Source organism: Salvelinus namaycush, chromosome 14 (assembly GCF_016432855.1).
Source record: "Salvelinus namaycush isolate Seneca chromosome 14, SaNama_1.0, whole genome shotgun sequence".
Taxonomy (NCBI): domain Eukaryota; kingdom Metazoa; phylum Chordata; class Actinopteri; order Salmoniformes; family Salmonidae; genus Salvelinus; species Salvelinus namaycush.
The window spans coordinates 29,788,886-29,807,952 of NC_052320.1; the positions used below are offsets into that span (position 1 = coordinate 29,788,886).

The window sequence follows — 19,067 nt, forward strand, 5'->3', positions numbered from 1 at the left end:
TATGTTTGGCTTGAATCAATGCTATTGTGAGCTATTGTGATGTTTGCTATTGTGCTAAGCTAATATAACGCTATATTGTGTTTTCGCTGTAAAACACTTAGAACATCTGAAATATTGTCTGGATTCACAAGATCTGTGTCTTTCAATTGCTGTACGCTGTGTATTTTTAAGAAATGTTTTATGATGAGTAATTAGGTAATACACGTTGGTCTCTATAATTGCTCTGGCTGCTTCGGTGCTATTTTTGACGGTAGCTCTGATGGTAGCTGCAATGTAAAACTGATTTATACCTCAAATATGCACATTTTTCGAACAAAACATAGATTTATTGTGTAACATGTTATAAGACTGTCATCTGATGAAGTTGTTTCTTGGTTAGTTTGGTTGGTTCTTGGTTAGTTAGGTTGGCTTTGTGCATGCTACCTGTGCTGTGAAAAATGTCTGTCCTTTGTATTTGGTGGTGAGCTAACATAAATATACGTGCTGTTTTCGCTGTAAAACATTTTAAAAATCGGACATGTTGACTGGATTCACAAGATGTGTATCTTTCATTTGCCGTATTGGACTTGTTAATGTGTGAAAGTTAAATATTTCTAAAAAATATTTTTTGAATTTCGTGCTCTGCCTTTTCAGTGGAATGTGGGAGGAGTTCCGCTAGCGGAACGCAGGGGCTAGACAGGTTTTAACCTCTCAACACAGAATAGCCACGTGTGCACTCCCTCAAATCGTTTGGAGAAAATATCCTTCCCATTTGATTCAGCTTTGTTCAATTCTTCATACTATAAAATAATGCCACGGAATTCTAAGAAAATCTTGTCTGCTAAAATTAACTAGTGTAGCCCACAGCCATTTGGCATAGCATACTATTCTGTTCTTCTGAAATAGACTATATTTTCTTCATATCATGCTTCTTTAGACCAGTCTAAAATAAATAATGGATTTATTGTGAAGGTGTAGGCTATATTACATGGATTTATTAGACTTTTTAAAAGGTCAACATCAGTGGCTTGTAGTGGAAGCCAGGAGATGCTAAATGTGTTTGTTAATTAACGGTCAATTACCGTGAGGCCGACAGGTATTTGCTTGACAATCACCGGCTGACAAAACGTTCGTGACCGCCACAGCCCTAACTGACCGCCACAGCCCTAACTGACCGCCACAGCCCTAACTGACCGCCACAGCCCTAACTGACTAGACGATGGGAGCACAAATTATAGTATACTGAGATAAGAGTCCCTACAGCCGGTCCGAAATCACTCCCTACCGCTACCCCTTGGTACTGAAGGGTCTGGATAGTTAGGAGCAATGTAGTGCTGCTTCCATCATATCGCTTCCACTGTACAAATCTGAAAATCTCTGATCTGTAGGCCTCAGATCAGAGGGTCTAGGGGAAGATGTAGGGAACAAATTGGGACCGACTGCTTGGGTGGTGCCCTATGCTCCTGTGAGTTCTCTTCCACAGTGCTCACACAGGTCTCCAACTCGTGGTCCTGGAGGCCCACTGTGTGTGCAGATTCTAGTTTCAAAAGCACATCATAAACCAGGCTTAATTCAACGGTCAAAACTCCGACATTTAGGGGGAGAAATGTTAGAGGTATAGTGGTCCCCCTGAAATATGTTTACCAGTTCATCTCAAATGGGGTCTAATTCAGTACATAGCCTATAGGACACACAGTTAGTTTCCAGATCCCGATTGGGATGCAGTTCTTTACACACTTAGGACAGCATTTTGCACAAGCAAAATAACTATCATATTTCAAATAGAATGGAAGGCATATTATTCAGTTCCAAATACAACTTTCAATTGCATTGTGTGCACCCCCTTCAATGGAATCACACAGCAAATTATTATGTTTGATGCTAGTTTTTGCATCTATGCTCTTTTGTGTGACAAGCCTACAATGGCGACCTCAATGCGACCTTCCTCAGACAGCTCCACATCTCACTCCCATGCAAGAGGATTTTCATCTTCACAAAGCACACTGCCTGACCCTGGGGCTCTTACGCAAGCCTCTTACAAGTCATGCTGCCACTGCTGCTCTGACGTGGCCTTTTACATAAGGTGTTTGTTTGCAGCTGGTAGTGAATACATTCTCTTGTTGTCCTGTGACAAAATTACAATTTGAGTATCCTGTTAGTTTGAGCGGAACTAAAAAATAGCCTGAGGTCGATTGTTTTCCTGGGAGTCTCCAACTGTTAAATCGCTTTCTCGAAGGTGAGTAGCACTCGACTGAGTTATTACAGAGCACATTTGTAAAAGAGACCTAGGTCTCAATATGTTTTCCCTGTTGAAATAAAGATATTTTTTAAATATATATGTGGCTGGTTACATAACACAGTGGTGTACCCCAGCTTGACAAATTGGTGTGAAGGAATAGTCCTGAAATGCCTTTACATTCTGTACTCATACCGAACTGTTGTGGTTTTCCGCTAATGTGAAACAGTACACTACAAAAACTATTGGTTTAGAGAAGTGTTTTGTTCCATTAATATTCTGGAATTCTCGTGTCCATATGCTAATATTTACAGTGCCCCCCTGGCCTGTACATAGCGAAGACTGTTACTGGAGGTTGTGTTCAAATTCTAATAACTTCCTGTGATTGAACGTCTTGTGTGAAATGGCATGGACAGTACAACTAAACAGTACACCAACAAAAAGGAGTCAATAGAAAAATGGAAATGCACGATTTCTTATCTCTAACCCTCCAGTAGCATTCTTGAAATCAAAATAGTTTTTGCTCTATTTTATCACAGTGCGCCACATTCTACTTGTATAACCACGTCAACAATTAAGTTTAGAGTTTGCAGGATTTTACTCCAATTGGCCATGAAACCACTCAGTGTAATTACTCATCTCACTCCCTCAACTAAGGATTGGTTTTGTCAAACCTTGATTTGGTCAATCAGCAGGTTTAGCACTTGGCTGCTTTAAAATCCCTCCAACACAATAGAGCGACTATTTAGGATTGGCCAAGTCCAAGCGTTGATTCCAAAGAATGTACAGAACAATGCCAGATTAACTGGGCGACGCAAATCAAGTCAATGCAAGGCAAGAGGATAATTCTCCTCAATCAGATTGTCTTTCTCACCTCCACTCTAAACCCCCCACCTATTCCAACATTACCAATACCAGTAAGCTTATAGTTTCATCCTCTTCTATCACTGTTCAGACTCTCTTCTCTCGTGGACATTCACAGATTTCTATCTGTATTTACATTGACATTTTATACACAATCAATAGTGTGGTCTTATGTCCCAAAAGAGCCTTCAGGTTCATGTTGTCCATCCAGCCCCGAGTTCAAGCACAAATACCTTCTGTGCTTAATGGACCAGTATAATAGTACTATTTTAAATCATTTCAGATACTTTATCTGTGCTAAAAATGGACCAGTAGAATAGTTCCGAAACGGCAAACCCTTCCCATCTGGCAGGTATTTGAAAGATTTAAAATAGTATTTGAACCCAGGTCTGCATCCATCCACTATAGCAGGGGTATTCAACTCTTACCCTACGAGGTCCAGAGCCTGCTGGTTTTCTCTTCTACCTGATAATTAATTGCACCCACCTGATGTGCCATGTCTAAATCAGTCCCTGATTAGAGGGGAACACTGAAAACAAGCAGTGGAACGAGGCTTCAGGGTCCAGAGGTGAGTTTGAGGGCACTAAAGGGTAGGAAATGAAGGGGGTCCTTGCAGTAGGCCTACTGGATGTGATCTAGATGGGCTTTTTATCAATTCCACTATTCCTTGAATCCTATCTTCTTGCGTGAGTCCCAACCATATTGGAGAAGAAGGTCCAAGGTCCCTTTCCTTGGACCTTCTTCTCCAGCGCCTTTAGAGAAGGAGGCGAGAGGATGTGAGGAATTAAGGAAAGATTCATTGAGAAAGGGGTGGGTGAAGATGACACCACTTACTTGGTGAGTTTCATCTCGATCTGCTGGCGTATTTCCTGACGCTCCTGTTCAGTCCGCGCTGGGAAGATATTCCGGTCTTCAAGCTCCTCTTTGCTGGGTCGATTCCGAAGCTTCACCACCAAGAGCTCTTTCCTTAGCCTGCGAGGTAGTGTACCTGCATACACACACAGGACGTCAGCGATCACTTCGAGATTGCTCTCACAGGGCAGAAACCTAACCTAAAATGTGCACATTCAACTCAAACCTCAAATCACTTGCAGGTCTCAAGTTTAGGAAAGTCCATAATGCCCAAAAACAATGTCTTAAAATTGCTGTAACCGCCGTTCAACCGTCTCAACCCTTCGTCTGTTTCCCCCTGATGTTGAGCCCAGGAGTTAGAATGTTTAAAAATGAAAGTCTTGGGAAGGGGGATATAATTATAATATATAATATAATATTATTTGGTGGATATCGTTGTATGCAATCTTTCCTTTAAGAATAGACCCACCAGAGATGACGGAGTCGTTCCAGTCGTCCTGATCGTGGGGGAGGCCCGAGGCGTCGGAGAAGCACTGGTCCAGCCGCACGTTCTCCTTGTTCTCTTCTGCCTCCTTCTTCCGCTCTGCTTGGTGTAGCCAGTCGACAACGCCGCCGCTCGCCACCGATGTATTCTCCGAGCTGGAGGAGCGAGAGAGTCGCCCATCAGAGCGCCGCCACAGGGTTGAGCCCGGCTCAGCAGGCCCATGCACACTGAGGGAACACAGGAGGGAGGAGGGAGCATGGGTGGGGGTTAACAGCACAAGAGGGGGTTTATGGATGGGTGAGCATGGCGGTGCAGGTCCATTTGAAAGGTAACATACAGGTAGGAGTTAACATGGAGACAGTGGGTGAGCATTTAGGTGAATATACCATAGGAGTGAACACTGGATTCTTCAATGGGGGAGTGAACATGCAACATGGCGGATGTACGCTGAAATCGGCTATAACATCATTGAGGGATTAAATAACGCTTTACTTAAAAACCGGCAGGTATAATGCATTATCCAGTTATAATGCATTGTAAGACTTGCCATGAGCATGTATACATAGAGAGACATATAATATAAGCCTTATTATAAAGACATTATAAAGGCTCATACATGCTTATAACAAGTTATAAAGCCTTATATCTACAGGCTTTAAGTTCCAGAACATGAGACAACCTGAACTCCCCGTCACATAATGGTGAGGTTATGTGTCTGTTTGCAGTGAATGGGCTGTCCTGCTCACCTTTCCTGCCGGTTCGCCTTTGAGGCAAACGCTCGTTGTAGCTCCTCCATGATACAGCTAGGGGGCATGGGAAGGTGCATAATATTGGCGAGGTGAGGAGACCCTGAGGGGTTGGAGACGGGCCCTCGCAGGGCCACCATGGGGGCCAGGCTCTCGGGAGTCCTAGGTGGCTCTTTAGGCAGGAAAGAGTTGACCAAGTGTGAGGGCACAGCAGATGGGTCTGAGAGGCAGAGAAAGACAAAGAGATATTAGTTAAAGTGGTGTGTGTGGTCCATATCCTCCATATCCATATTTGTGTATGGATGTGTGGTCCTTTAATATGTTGTTTATGTACAATATGTGAGCTAGTTAGCTGTTTGCACTTGTAGTAATATACAGTTGAAGTCAGAAGTTTACATACACTTAGGTTGGAGTCATTAAAACTTGTTTTTCAACTACTCCACAAATTTCTTGTTAACAAACTATAGTTTTGGCAAGTCAGTTAGGACATCTACTTTGTGCATGACAAGTCATTTTTCCAGCAATTGTTTACAGACAGATTATTTCACTTAATCACAATTCCAGTGGGTCAGACGTTTACATACACTAAGTTGACTGGGCCTTTAAACAGCTTTGAAAATTCCAGAAAATAATGCCATGGCTTTAGACGCTTCTGACATCATTTGAGTCAATTGGAAGTGTATCTGTGGATGTATTTCAAGGCCTACCTTCAATCTCAGTGCCTCTTTGCTTGACATCATGGGAAAATCAAACGAAATCCAAGACCTCCGGAAAAAAAAGTGGTGGTGGACCACAAGTCTGGTTCATCCTTGGGAGCAATTTCCAAATGCCTGAAGGTACCACGTTCATCTGTACAAACAATAGTACGCAAATATAAACACCATGGGACCACGCAGCCGTCATACCGCTCGGGAAGGAGACGCGTTCTGTCTCCTAGAGATGAACGTACTTTGGTGTGAAAAGTGCAAATCAATCCCAGAACAGCAAAAGGACCCTGTGAAGATGCTGGAGGAAACGGGTACAAAATAATCTATATCCACAGTAAAACAAGTCCTAAATCGACATAACCTGAAAGGCCGCTCAGCAAGGAAGAAGCCACTGCTCCAAAACCGCCATAAAAAAGCCAGACTACGGTTTGCAACTGCACATGGGGACAAAGATTGTACTTTTTGGAGAAGTGTCCTCTGGTCTGATGAAACAAAAATATAACTTTTTGTCCATAATGACTATCATTATCTTTGGAGGAAAAAGGGGGAGGCTTGCAAGCCGAAGAACACCATCCCAACCGTGAAGCACAGGGGTTGCAGCATCATGTGGGTGGCTTAAGGACAACAAAGGCAAGGTATTGGAGTGGCCATCACAAATCCCTGACCTCCATCCTGTAGAAAATGTGTAAGCAATACTGAAAAAGCGTGTGCGAGCAAACCCGACTCAGTTACACCAGCTCTGTCAGGAGGAATGGGCCAAAATTCACCCAACTTATTGTGGGAAGCTTGTGGAAGGCTACCCGAAATGTTTGACCCAAGTTAAACAATTTAAAGGCAATGCTGCCAAATACTAATTGAGTGTATGTAAACTTCTGACCCACTGGGAATGTGATGAAAGAAATAAAAGCTGAAATAAATCAATCTCTCGACTATTATTCTGACATTTCACATTCTTAAAATAAAGTGGTGATCCTAACTGACCTAAGACAGGGAATTTTTTACTAGGATTAAATGTCAGGAATTGTGAAAAACTGAGTTTAAATATATTTGGCTAAGGTGTTTGTAAACTTCCGACTTCAACTGTATGTTATTTACAGTCATGCGTGCATACATTTTTATTTAATTTATTTAACTAGGCAAGTCAGTTGAGAACAAATTCTTATTTACAATGACGGGCCTACCCCGGCCAAACCTGGATGACGCTGGGCCAATTGTGCGCTGCCCTATGGTACTCCCAATCACGGCCGGATGTGATAACAGCCTGGATTCGAACTAGGGACTGTAGTGATGCCTCTTGCACAGATGCAGTGCCTTCGACCGTTGCGCCATTCGGGAGCCCATTTTATGCATGGTGGTCCCAGGAATTGAACCCACTACCTTGGCATTACAAGCGCCATGCTCTACCAACTGAGCTACAAAGATAATAAGCTACTAGCCATCATGTGGTGACATTGCCACCTGGCCTGAGACTTGAAGTAGTGTCGCCTTTGCCAACCTAAACCATTGGTTTGTAATGCTAGTTTTTGGAATACGAATTGTCATTGTTAACGTGAGATCGAACCCTGGGTTGGCCGTACAGGTATGAGCCATCAGAAAGTATTCATACCCCTTGACTTATTCCACATTTTGTTGCGTTACAGCCTGAATTCAAAATGGATTAAATAAATACAAATCTCACCCATCTACACACAATACCCCATAATGACAGTGAAAACATGTTTTTAGAATTGTTTGCAAATGTATTGAACATGAAATATCTAATTTACATAAGTATTCACACCCGAGTCAATACTTTGTAGAGGCACCTTTGGCAGCGATGACAGCTGTGAATCTTTATGGGTAAGTCTTTAACTTCTTATGGCTGCGGGGCAGTATTGAGTAGCTTGGATGAAAAGGTGCCCAGAGTAAACTGCCTGCTCCTCAGTCCCAGTTGCTAATATATGCATATTATTAGTATATTTGGATAGAAAACACTCTGAAGTTTCTAAAACTGTTTGAATGATGTCTGTGAGTATAACAGAACTCATATGGCAGGCAAAAACCTGAGAAAAATCCAACCAGGAAGTGGGAAATCTGAGGTTTGTAGTTTTTCAACTCATCGCCTATTGAAGATAGTGGGATATGGGTCATTTGCACTTCCTACGGCTTCCACTAGATGTCAATAGTCTTTAGAACCTTGTCTGATGCTTCTACTGTGAACGGTTGGAACATTATTGAAGATTTATGTTAACATCCTAAAGATTGATTCAATACATCGTTTGACATGTTTCTACTGACTAACGGAACTTTGACATTTCGTCTGCTTTTAGTGAACGCGCTTCGTGACTTTGAATTTGTTTACCAAACGCGCTAAATGATGGACATTACCGAACAAATCAAACATTTATTGTGGAACTGGGATTCCTGGGAGTGCATTCTGATGAAGATCATCAAAGGTAAGTTAATATTTATAATGTTATTTCTGACTTCTGTTGACTGCACAATATGGCGGATATATTTTTGTCTTGATTGGGCTCTGAGCGCCGACCTCAGATTATTGCATGGTTTGCTTTTTCCGTAAAGCTTTTTTGAAATCTGACACAGCGGTTGCATTAAGGAGAAGTGGATCCAAAATTCCATGTATAACACTTGATTTTTGATCAACGTTTATTATGAGTATTTCTGGAAATTGATGTGGCTCTCTGCAAAATCACTGGATGTTTTTGGAACTACTGAACATAACGCGCCAATGTATACTGAGATTTTTGGATATAAATATGAACTTTACCGAACAAAACATACATGTATTGTGTAACATGAAGTCCTATGAGTGTCATCTGATGAAGATCATCAAAGGTTAGTGATTCATTTTATCTCTATTTCTGGTTTTTGTGACTCCTGTCTTTGGCTGGAAAAATGGCTGTGTTTTTCTGTGATTTTGCAGTGACCTAACAATCGTTTGTGGTGCTTTCGAAGGTAAAGCCTTTTTGAAATCGGACACTGTGGTGGGATTAACAACAAGATTACCTTTAAAATGGTATAAAATACTTGTATGTTTGAGGAATTTGAATTATGAGATTTCTGTTGTTTGAATTTGGCGCCCTGCACTTTCACTGGCTGTTGTCATATCGATCCCGTTAACGGGATTGCAGCCATAAGATTTCCACACCTGGATTGTGCAACATTTGCCCATTTTTCCTTTCAAAATTCTTCAAGCTCTGCTTTTTACCCATCTACCAATAGTGCCCTTCCTTGCGAGGCATTTGAAAACATGCCTGGTCTTTGTGGTTGAATCTGTGTTTGAAATTCACTGCTCGACTGAGGGACCTTACAGATACTTGTATGTGTGGGGTACAGAGATGAGGTAGTCATTCAAAAATCATGTTAAACACTATCATTGCACACAGAGTGAGTCCATGCAACTTATTATGAGACTTAAGCACTTTCTACTACTGAACTTATTTAGGCTTGCCATAACAAAGGGCTTGAATACTTATTGACGCAAGACATTTCAGCTTTTCATTTATAATTCATTTGTGAAAAACATAATTCCACTTTGACATGATTGGGTATTGTGTCTGTAGGCCAGTGACAAAAAAAAACTATATTTAATCTATTTTAAATTCAGGCTGTAACACAAAATTAGGAAAAATTCAAGTGGTGTGAATAATTACTGAAGGCACTGTATGTATTTGTGAGTGTGTGTTTGTACATGTGGGGTCCACACTACCCCTCGGAGTGTGCAGTGCAGTGTTTTGGCATTATGGTCCCCTCTTAGTACACTCCACCAGGTTGTAGGTCAATTCCATTTTAAATCAATTAATTCATCAAGTGAACTGAAATTCCGATTCCACATTTTCTCAATGCTTTTCATTAAGGAAAACTTGAAATCGGAATGTCTGTTCACTTCCTGAATGGACTCTCTTCAATTCGAATTGACCCCAACCCTGGTACACTTAACTAGCCTTCTTACCATCGCCACTGCTCATCTGTGGCATCACCGGTTTGGCCGCTACTGGTGGTGGTGTGGTTCCTCGAGGTATTTCCTCTTCATGCCTCTCTGTCTTTTCTCCTCCCTCCTGGACCTCCTCAGAGGCATCGGCACCAGGCTGCGCCTCCTTCTCTCCCGCCTCCTTCTCTCCCTCCTCCTCCTCTTCCTCTGTATTTTGACTGCTATTTCCCTCTGGCTCACAGTCCCCTGGAGGCTCAGCTACTGAAAGACGTGTTCAATTAATTAAGTTTAATCGAAGTTTAATCTTGTAACGCCAGGACAACATTTACAGTGACAGTTGTCAGCGAATGATGCCGTTTCATCACCACTGGTGATAGTTTTCAGATGTCGCCGCTGCTCCCTAGTGGGTCGTGTGAGTATCATGTGGTTCATTTTGAGGGACTTATATACATCTAAAATAGCCACTGAATAATATTTAAAATAAACACACACACACACACAACCGATCAAAAGTTTAGGGTCACTTAGAAATGTCCTTGTTTTTGAAAGAAAAGCACATTTTTTGTCCATTAAAACAACATCAAATTGATCAGAAATACAGTGTAGACACTGTTAATGTTGTAAATGACTATTGTAGCTGGAAACAGCATATTTTTTATGGAATATCGACATAGGCGTACAGAGGCCAATTATCAGCAACCATCACTCCAGTGTTCCAATGGCACGTTGTGTTAGCTAATCCAAGTTTATAATTTTAAAAAGCTAATTGATCATTAGAAAACCCTTTTGCAATTATGTTAGCACAGCTGAAAACTGTTGTTCTTATTAAAGCAGCAATAAAACTGGCCTTCTTTAGACTAGTTGAGTATCTGGAGCATCAGCATTTGTGGGTTTGATTACAGTCTCAACGTCAACAGTAAAGAGGCGACTCCGGGATGCTGGCCTTCTAGGCAGAGTTCCTCTGTCCAGTGTCTGTGTTCTTTTGTCCATCTTAATCTTTTATTTTTATTGGCCGCTGTGAGATATGGCTTTTTCTTTGCAACTCTGCCTAGAAGGCCAGCATCCCGGAGCCGCCTCTTCACTGTTGACGTTGAGTCTGGTGTTTTACAGGTACTATTTACTGAAGCTGCCAGACGCCGATGTACATAATTCCAATTAAGGGGTGGTTCTTGTTTTTGAAAGAAAAGCAAAAAAAATGTGTCCATTAAAATAACATCAAATTACCATATATGGATATATACACACACACACACACACACACACACACACACACACACACACACACACACACACACACACACACACACACACACACACACACACACACACACACACACACACACACACACACACACACACACAAAGGTTTGGCAAAGTGGGTGGGGTTATATCCTGCCTGTTTGGCCCTGTCCGGGGGTATCATCGGATGGGGCCACAGTGTCTCCTGACCCCTCCTGTCTCAGCCTCCAGTATTTATGCTGCAGTAGTTTATGTGTCGGGGGGCTAGGGTCAGTTTGTTATATCTGGAGTAGTTCTCCTGTCTTATCCGGTGTCCTGTGTGAATTTAAGTATGCTCTCTCTAATTCTCTCTTTCTCTCGGAGGACCTGAGCCCTAGGACCATGCCTCAGGACTACCTGGCATGATGACTCATTGCTGTCCCCAGTCCACCTGGCCGTGCTGCTGCTCCAGTTTCAACTGTTCTGCCTGCGGCTATGGAACCCTGACCTGTTCACCGGACGTGCTACCTGTCCCAGACCTGCTGTTTTCAACTCTCTAGAGACAGCAGGAGCGGTAGAGATACTCTTAATGATCGGCTATGAAAAGCCAACTGACATTTACTCCTGAGGTGCTGACTTGCTGCACCCTCAACAACTACTGTGATTATTATTATTTGACCCTGCTGGTCATCTATGAACATTTGAACATCTTGGCCATGTTCTGTTATAATCTCCACCCGGCACAGCCAGAAAAGGATTGGCCACCCCTCATAGCCTGGTTCCTCTCTAGGTTTCTTCCTAGGTTTTGGCCTTTCTAGGGAGTTTTTCCTAGCCACCGTGCTTCTACACCTGCATTGCTTGCTGTTTGGGGTTTTAGGCTGGGTTTCTGTACAGCACTTTGAGATATCAGCTGATGTAAGAAGGGCTATATAAATACATTTGATTTGATGTAGTAACCAAAAAAAAAGTGTTAAACTAAAACTAAACTAACTAACTACTTATATTTGAGATTCTTCAAAGTAGCCACCCTTTGCCTTGACAGCTTTGCACACTCTTGGCATTCTCTCAACCAGGTTCACCTGGAATGCTTTTCCAACAGTCTTGAAGGAGTTCCCACATATGCTGAGCAATTGTTGGCTGCTTTTCTTTCACTCTGCGGTCCAACCAGGTAATCTGATGCAGCACTCCATCACTCTCCTTGGTCAAATAGCCCTTACACAGCCTGGAAGTGTGTTGGGTCATTGTCCTGTTGAAAAACAAATGATAGTGGGACTAAGCGCAAACCAGATGGGATGGCGTATCGCTGCAGAATGCTGTGATAGCCATGCTGGTTATGTGTGCCTTGAATTTAAATAAATCACTGACAATGTCACCAGCAAAGCACCCACACACCATCACACATCCTCCATGCTTCACGGTGGGAACTAAACATGCGGAGATCATCATTTCACCTAAGAGATGGTGGTTGGAACCAAAAATCTCAAATTTTAACTCAGACCAAAAGGACAGATTTCCACCGGTCTAATGTCCATTGCTCGTGTTTGTTGGCCCAAACAAGTCTCTTCTTCTTATTGGTGTCCTTCAGTAGTGGTTTCTTTGCAGAAATTCAACCATGAAGGCCTGATTCACGCAGTCTCCTCTGAACAGTAGATGTTGAGATGTGTCTGTTACTTGAACTCTGAGGCATTTATTTGGGCTGCATTTTCTGAGGCTGTTAACTCTAATGAACTTATCCTCTGCAGTCTTCCTTTCCTGTGGTAGTCCTCATGAAAGCCAGTTTCATCATAGCGCTTGATGGTTTTTGCAACTGCACTTGAAGACAATTTTCCGTACGGACTGACCTTCATGTCTTAAAGCAATGATGGACTGTCATTTCTCTTTGCTTCTTTGAGGTGTTCTTGCCATAATATGGACTTGGTATTTTACAGAATAGGGCCATCTTCTGTATACCTTGTCACAACAAAACTGATTGGCTCAAACGCATTCAGAAGGAAAGAAATTCCTATAGTTAAGTTAACAAGGCACACCTGTTAATTGAAATGCATTCCAGTTGACTCCCTCATGAAACTGGTTGAGAGAATGCCAAGCGCGTGCAAAGCTGTGATCAAGGCAAAAGGGTGGCTACTTTGAAGAATCTCAAATATAAAAATGTATTTTGACTTGTTTAACACGGTTTTGGTTACTACATGATTCCATATGTATTATTTCATAGTTTTGATGTCTTCACCATTATTCTACAATGTAGAAAATAGTTTAATTTTTATTTAATTTTTTTACCTCGAATACATAGGTGTATCCAAACTTTTGACTGGTACTGTATATTGTAATAGTCTATGGTAAAATTGTCAAAACAATTATTTACAAAAAAGAAAATGGTGGTTACAACATTGTTTTCTAAATCCCCTTGATATGCCTAAAAAATAAACACTAAAGGATTTAGTCAAATTCCATGGCCCTCTCACAGTGATTACTCAAATTAATCTAACTGGATTGGAGCCCGACCAATATATTGGTTCACCGATATTAATCGCCCGATATTGGCCTTTTACCCAGTGCTTGACTTGGGCAGGAGCTCACTGGAGCTGAGTACCGACACCTTACATTTCTTACTGCTTGAGCTCCTGTTCAAAAGTATTATGGAGCTCCTGCACCTAAATATAAACAGTACCGGCACCCAACATGAGTACCGGCACCTATTTAAATTCAAGTCAAGCACTGCTTTTACCGCTATATCAGTAGATAACTCCGATAACTGCTTTTCAATAAATAGGACAAAAAAAGGGAATCTCATGCTGATCTGAACACTTGCGGCCATTCTCATGATGCGTCTTTAATTACACAATGTAAGAAATTAACATTTTGCGCATATTTCTTGGACAATTGATGTTTTGGATGGCAATTTATATGAATTCCATGTGTAAAATTGAACTTTTTAATTTCTCTGGCCTAAAATAGAATCTCGGCAGATATCGGTATCGCTAAGTTTTGTCCCAATTTTTTTTTTTTGGGGGGGGGGGGGGGGGGGGGAAATCGGACCCCCAAAAACATATCAGTCGCGCTCTAAACTGGATAGGCGAAAGCAATACGGATGATTGTAGACTTAATCATATTGCTGTGACTACCCTATCCTGTGTCAATATACAGTGGCAAGAAAAAGTATGTGAACCCTTTGGAAATACCTGGATTTCTGCATAAATTGGTCATCAAATTTGATCTGATCTTCATCTAGGTCACAAAAATAGACAAACACAGTCTGCTTAAACTAATAACACACAAACAATTATACGTTTGCATGTCTTTATTGAACACACCGTGTACACATTCACAGTGCAGGGTGGGAAAAGTATGTGAACCCTTGGATTTAATAACTGGTTGACCGTCCTTTGACGGCAATAACCTCAACCAAACGTTTTCTGTAGTTGCGGATCAGACCTGCACAACGGTCAGGAGGAATTTTGGACCATTCCTCTTTACGAAACTGTTTCAGTTCAGCAATATTCTTGGGATGTCTGGTGTGAACTGCTCTCGAGGTCATGCCACAGCATCTCAATTGGGTTAGGTCAGGACTCTGACTAGGCCACTCCAGAAGGCGTATTTTCTTCTGTTGAAGCCATTCTGTTGATTTACTTCCGTGTTTTGGGTCGTTGTCCTGTTGCGTCACCAAACTTCTGTTGAGCTTCAATTGGCGGACAGATATCAAGACATTTTGCAGGAGAATGTTAGGCTAAAATGAATTCCCAAGTTTTCTGTTGATGAGAGCAAGCTGTCCAGGCCCAGAGGCAGCAAAGCAGCCCCAAACCATGATGCTCCGTCCACCATACTTTACAGTTGGGATGAGGTTTTGATGTTAGTGTACTGCGCCTTTTTTTCTCCCCACAGTGTTGTGTGTTCCTTCCAAAACAACTCAACTGTAGTTTCATCTGTCCACAGAATATTTTTCCAGTAGCACTGTGGAACATCCAGTTGCACTTCTTCAAACTTCTGACGTGCAGCAATGTTTTTTTGGACAGCAGTGGCTTCTTCCGTGGTCCCCCACCATGAATATCATTCTTGTTTAGTGTTTTACGTATCGTAGACTCGTCAGAGATGTTAGCATGTTCCAGAGGAAAAGTCTTTAGCTGACACTCTAGGATTCTTCTTAACCTCACTGAGCATTCTGCACTGTGCTCTTGCAGTTATCTTTGTAGGACGGCCACTCTTAGGGAGAGAGTAGCAACAGTGCTGAACTTTCTCCATTTATAGACAATTTGTCTTACCGTGGACTGATGAGCGTCAAGGCTTTTAGAGATACTTTTGTAACCCTTTCCAGCTTCATGCAAGTCAACAATTCTTAATCTTAGGTCTTCTGAGATATCTTTTGTTCGAGGCATGGTTCACATCAGGCAATGCTTCTTGTGAATAGCAAACTCACATTTTGTGTGTCTTTTTTTAATAGGGCGTCTCATTGATTGGACTCCAGGTTAGCTGACTCTTGACTCCAATTAGGCTAATGACTTCTCCAAAAGCTAAGGGCTCACATACTTTTTCCAACCTACACTGTGAATGTTTAAATTTGTCTGTTAGTTTAACCACACTATCTTTGTCTATTGTTGTGACTTAGATGAAGATCAGATCAAATTTGATGACCAATTTATGCAGAAATCCAGGTAATTCAAAAGGGTTCACATACTTTCTCTTGCCACTGTATCTTCTTTGAAAGGAGGACTTGGAAAAGGTGACATTCGATACTTTTGCCTCATATTCAAAATGTCATCTTGAATCCAAAATAAAACATTTAGCATCACTGTCCAAATATATGGTGAGGACTATAGCCCTATGATAGGCTAAGAGGTAGAAGCTTCATTATACCAATCAAATCTTCTTAGATCTCCACAAGTGCATAAAGCGTAGGATCTAGGCAACAATTTGGGATTAAGCCTTAGTTTTCTATGGAGGTGGGCTGTCCTACCTGGCGGGGGGAGTTCCTCTTCGGGGCCCAAATACTCCACACTGCTGACTGTTAGAGTGGCATTGAGCGACACCCCAAACATGCATGTCCCATCTGAGGAGCCCTGCAAGGGGGAACCGGGCTCTGGAGAGAGACACCCACTGGACAATGCCACATCTGCACGGAGAACATAGAGAGACAACATACACAGCTTAGTTTTACAACCATGTTTACCCTCTATTTCACACTCATCATCTCCAAAGCGTGACTACTAGTCTCGGAAATCCCAGTCCTAGGGCAACAGCACTATTCTGTATGCTGTGTGTGTCAGAGGAGGCTGATGGGAGGAGCTATAGGAGGACAGGCTCATTGTAATGACTGGAATGTGGTTTCCATATGTTTGACACTGTACCATTCAACCCATTCCAGCCATTACAATGCACCTTCCTCATATAGCTCCTCCCACCAGCCCTTTCTGGCATGTGTATGTTGGAACATTGTTAATGTGGGCAGCAACCCATCTGTTTAGGGAGACTACATGACTGCATTATATCCATATATTCTAAAATGGCTTCCTTTCCTCATTTCCTTTCTTTCATGACCATGTACTGATCTGACAAATCTTGAGAGACCAATATGCAAAAGTCCTATTTGGGGTCATAATAAGTTGACAGAGAGAGAGAAAGCCAATTTAAATCGTTGGGATATTACCCAAGTGCTTTTACTCATAATATGCTACGCCTGGCCTAACTTGGTAGGGAAGAGGAAAAGGTGAGTGTGCGTGTTTGTGTAGTTTACCGATGGGTCGCTCTCACCTGTGGAGCTCTGCTTCAGCTTCTCGTTTTTCTTTTTCCTCCACTTCCAGGGTTTGAAGATGCGCCCCAGGCTCGCCAGCTTGCTGTTGCGGCGGATGGGCGGGGTGTGCACCCCCAATACCAGGCAGCCACTATGTAGAACCCTCTGCTGGTCCATCACCTCCACTGCAACCAGGGCGAGAGGTGTGGGGGTAGACAGGGAGGATGGAGAGACAGAAAAGAGAGAGGAGGAACAGAGTAAGGAAGGAAGGGGTAGAGACAGGGATGTGGAGAGATGGGTGAAGAAGAGAGGTATGGGTAGGAGGAAAGAAATGTGTTAACATTTAAATATGCAAATAATCCCATCATATGAGCATTTCATGGTTTGGCAAATCATGCCATGGTGTGTCATTGTTCACTCAATGCATACGTAAATGAAACGTATTTCAATTCAATAGAAATAACAAAGAGAGAAAATAGTTTATGAACAACGAGAACGTGCCATCCATATGTCTCATATGGTTTTCCCCTTTAAGACTTGAGGAGAAACCCTACAGCAAGACTCTACAGCTGCTAAAGATGGAGCACCAAATAGAAAATCCACAGCTCCCAAGAGAAAAACAGGTGCATCAACCCAAACAAGTTTCTCATGAAGGCATAAGCAGAGTATGTACAGAAAAACTGCATCGCTGATAATCTTGCTCCATCTATTAGTCTGATGTGATGAACTGACTGTGGTGACGGATTTGACATTCCCACATCAAGAGCTCCTCAACATCAGAAGGGAACACGGGTTTCAATGAATGACTGCATGAGTGACACGGCCACGCGCCCACACAACAGCTATACTGACTTACATGCGTTCGGACTGTCATGTTGTATTAACATTCAATCTCAAACAGAGGACATATATTAAAATGTACAGTAAATAGACCAGAAAAAAATCCAAGCGGAAAACAGTGCGACTAAACCCACTACAACAGGAACAGGCAGACATTTTGGTTTCTTTATTCAGCAGAGGTGGCAGTTTAATCAAAACGGGGAAATGACCTCAGTTCACTGAGGCTCTGTGTGAGTAGAGTGGGAGAGAGGGAGGGTGGATAGAGCCCCGATACTGTAAGCGACACAATATTCTCTCTTCTTACAAACTCATGGCCTGGGGATGGGATGTGGGGGAGGAGCGGGCTCTGGCATTGGACCCCAAATAAAAAATAAAAAAAATGGGGAAACACCAGCACACCACGGAATCCAGGTCAAGCCTGAAGATGTGCAGCGGCGAGCATTAGCACAGCGCGCTTAGAAAAGGGGGGAGAAGGAGAATGGGGGGGGTTGGACCATTGCTGTTTCCATGGCGACCACATCCAGATGCTGCAGTCAGTCGGTGGAGAGGAGCCCCCTCAGAGGCAGAGCAGTCCAAGTGCATCCAAGGAAGAGGGTAAGCAGCGTGGAGGAGGTCTGTGAGTAGAAAAGGGGAGGGGGACAGGAGTAGAGAGAGGGGGGGGGGGGGGGGGATTCCAGGCTGTTGCTATACGGAAGGAGAATCTCCAGCAGCCAATCAGAGCCCAGCAATTCATAATGTATATCAAGTATTTTTTTTAATGGTTTAAAAAATGTAGTCACATAACATTGAATTTGGAGAAAGCTCAGCCTTTTTTTCAAAGGATGGGGATATATATATATATATATATATATATAAATAAAAAAATTATACATTTCCATCATGAAAGGTCTGTGATGAACAATACTATTTAAATGAATATGCTGACGTAAACTTTGGATTCATTAAATCCATGTATCGTGTTTAGGCAGCACACCTTTTCTTTGCAGTCCAACAAACAGTGTGTATTAGGCTAGCAGACTAATAGCCTATACAAGCATGAGAAGTCTGGAACACTTTCCTAACTGTAAAGTTTAGATGAAATACATTTTGTGGGGAAAAAGGGGGAATTCTAATTGTTTGCAGCATTAGAGTCCAATGATTTTCATAGTATATGGTGCATAAAGTATTCTAGTTCTCAGACTTGCTAGATGTTTTATATTATGTAGACAGTCGCCATGTTACCTAATGATACTGAGGATTCAATAAAGAATCATAGTCTACTAAACTCAGGGATTCGATAAATAGTCCAATTCTACTAAACCACTGTGCATGTCACTGGGGAGGGACCCCACCCTGTTAAACCATGCTGTCAGCAAATTCAAAACCGGAATTTTAACCAGCAAGCCTGCTCTGTATAGCTCCACAGCCAGCCACTCATCCTGTAGTCTTTTACTGAGGAAGTAAGGAGAACAAAGCAAATGTCATTATGATAGTCACTCATGGAAATAT

The 19,067-nt window shown here is 42.2% G+C and overlaps 1 protein-coding gene across 1 annotated transcript in view; it reads right to left on the reverse strand.

Moving 5' to 3' along the window:
* The window catches only part of LOC120058691 (phosphatase and actin regulator 3-like), a 59,577-nt gene that overhangs the window by 10,633 nt on the left and 29,877 nt on the right, over positions 1–19,067 (reverse strand). Inside the window, exons 3-8 of the mRNA XM_039007436.1 lie at positions 16,760–16,924; positions 15,966–16,121; positions 9,821–10,057; positions 5,162–5,381; positions 4,401–4,570; positions 3,914–4,067 (exon numbers count right to left, since the gene is read on the reverse strand). Coding sequence (XP_038863364.1) covers positions 3,914–4,067; positions 4,401–4,570; positions 5,162–5,381; positions 9,821–10,057; positions 15,966–16,121; positions 16,760–16,924 — 1,102 coding nt within the window. The remainder of the gene's footprint in view (positions 1–3,913; positions 4,068–4,400; positions 4,571–5,161; positions 5,382–9,820; positions 10,058–15,965; positions 16,122–16,759; positions 16,925–19,067) is intronic.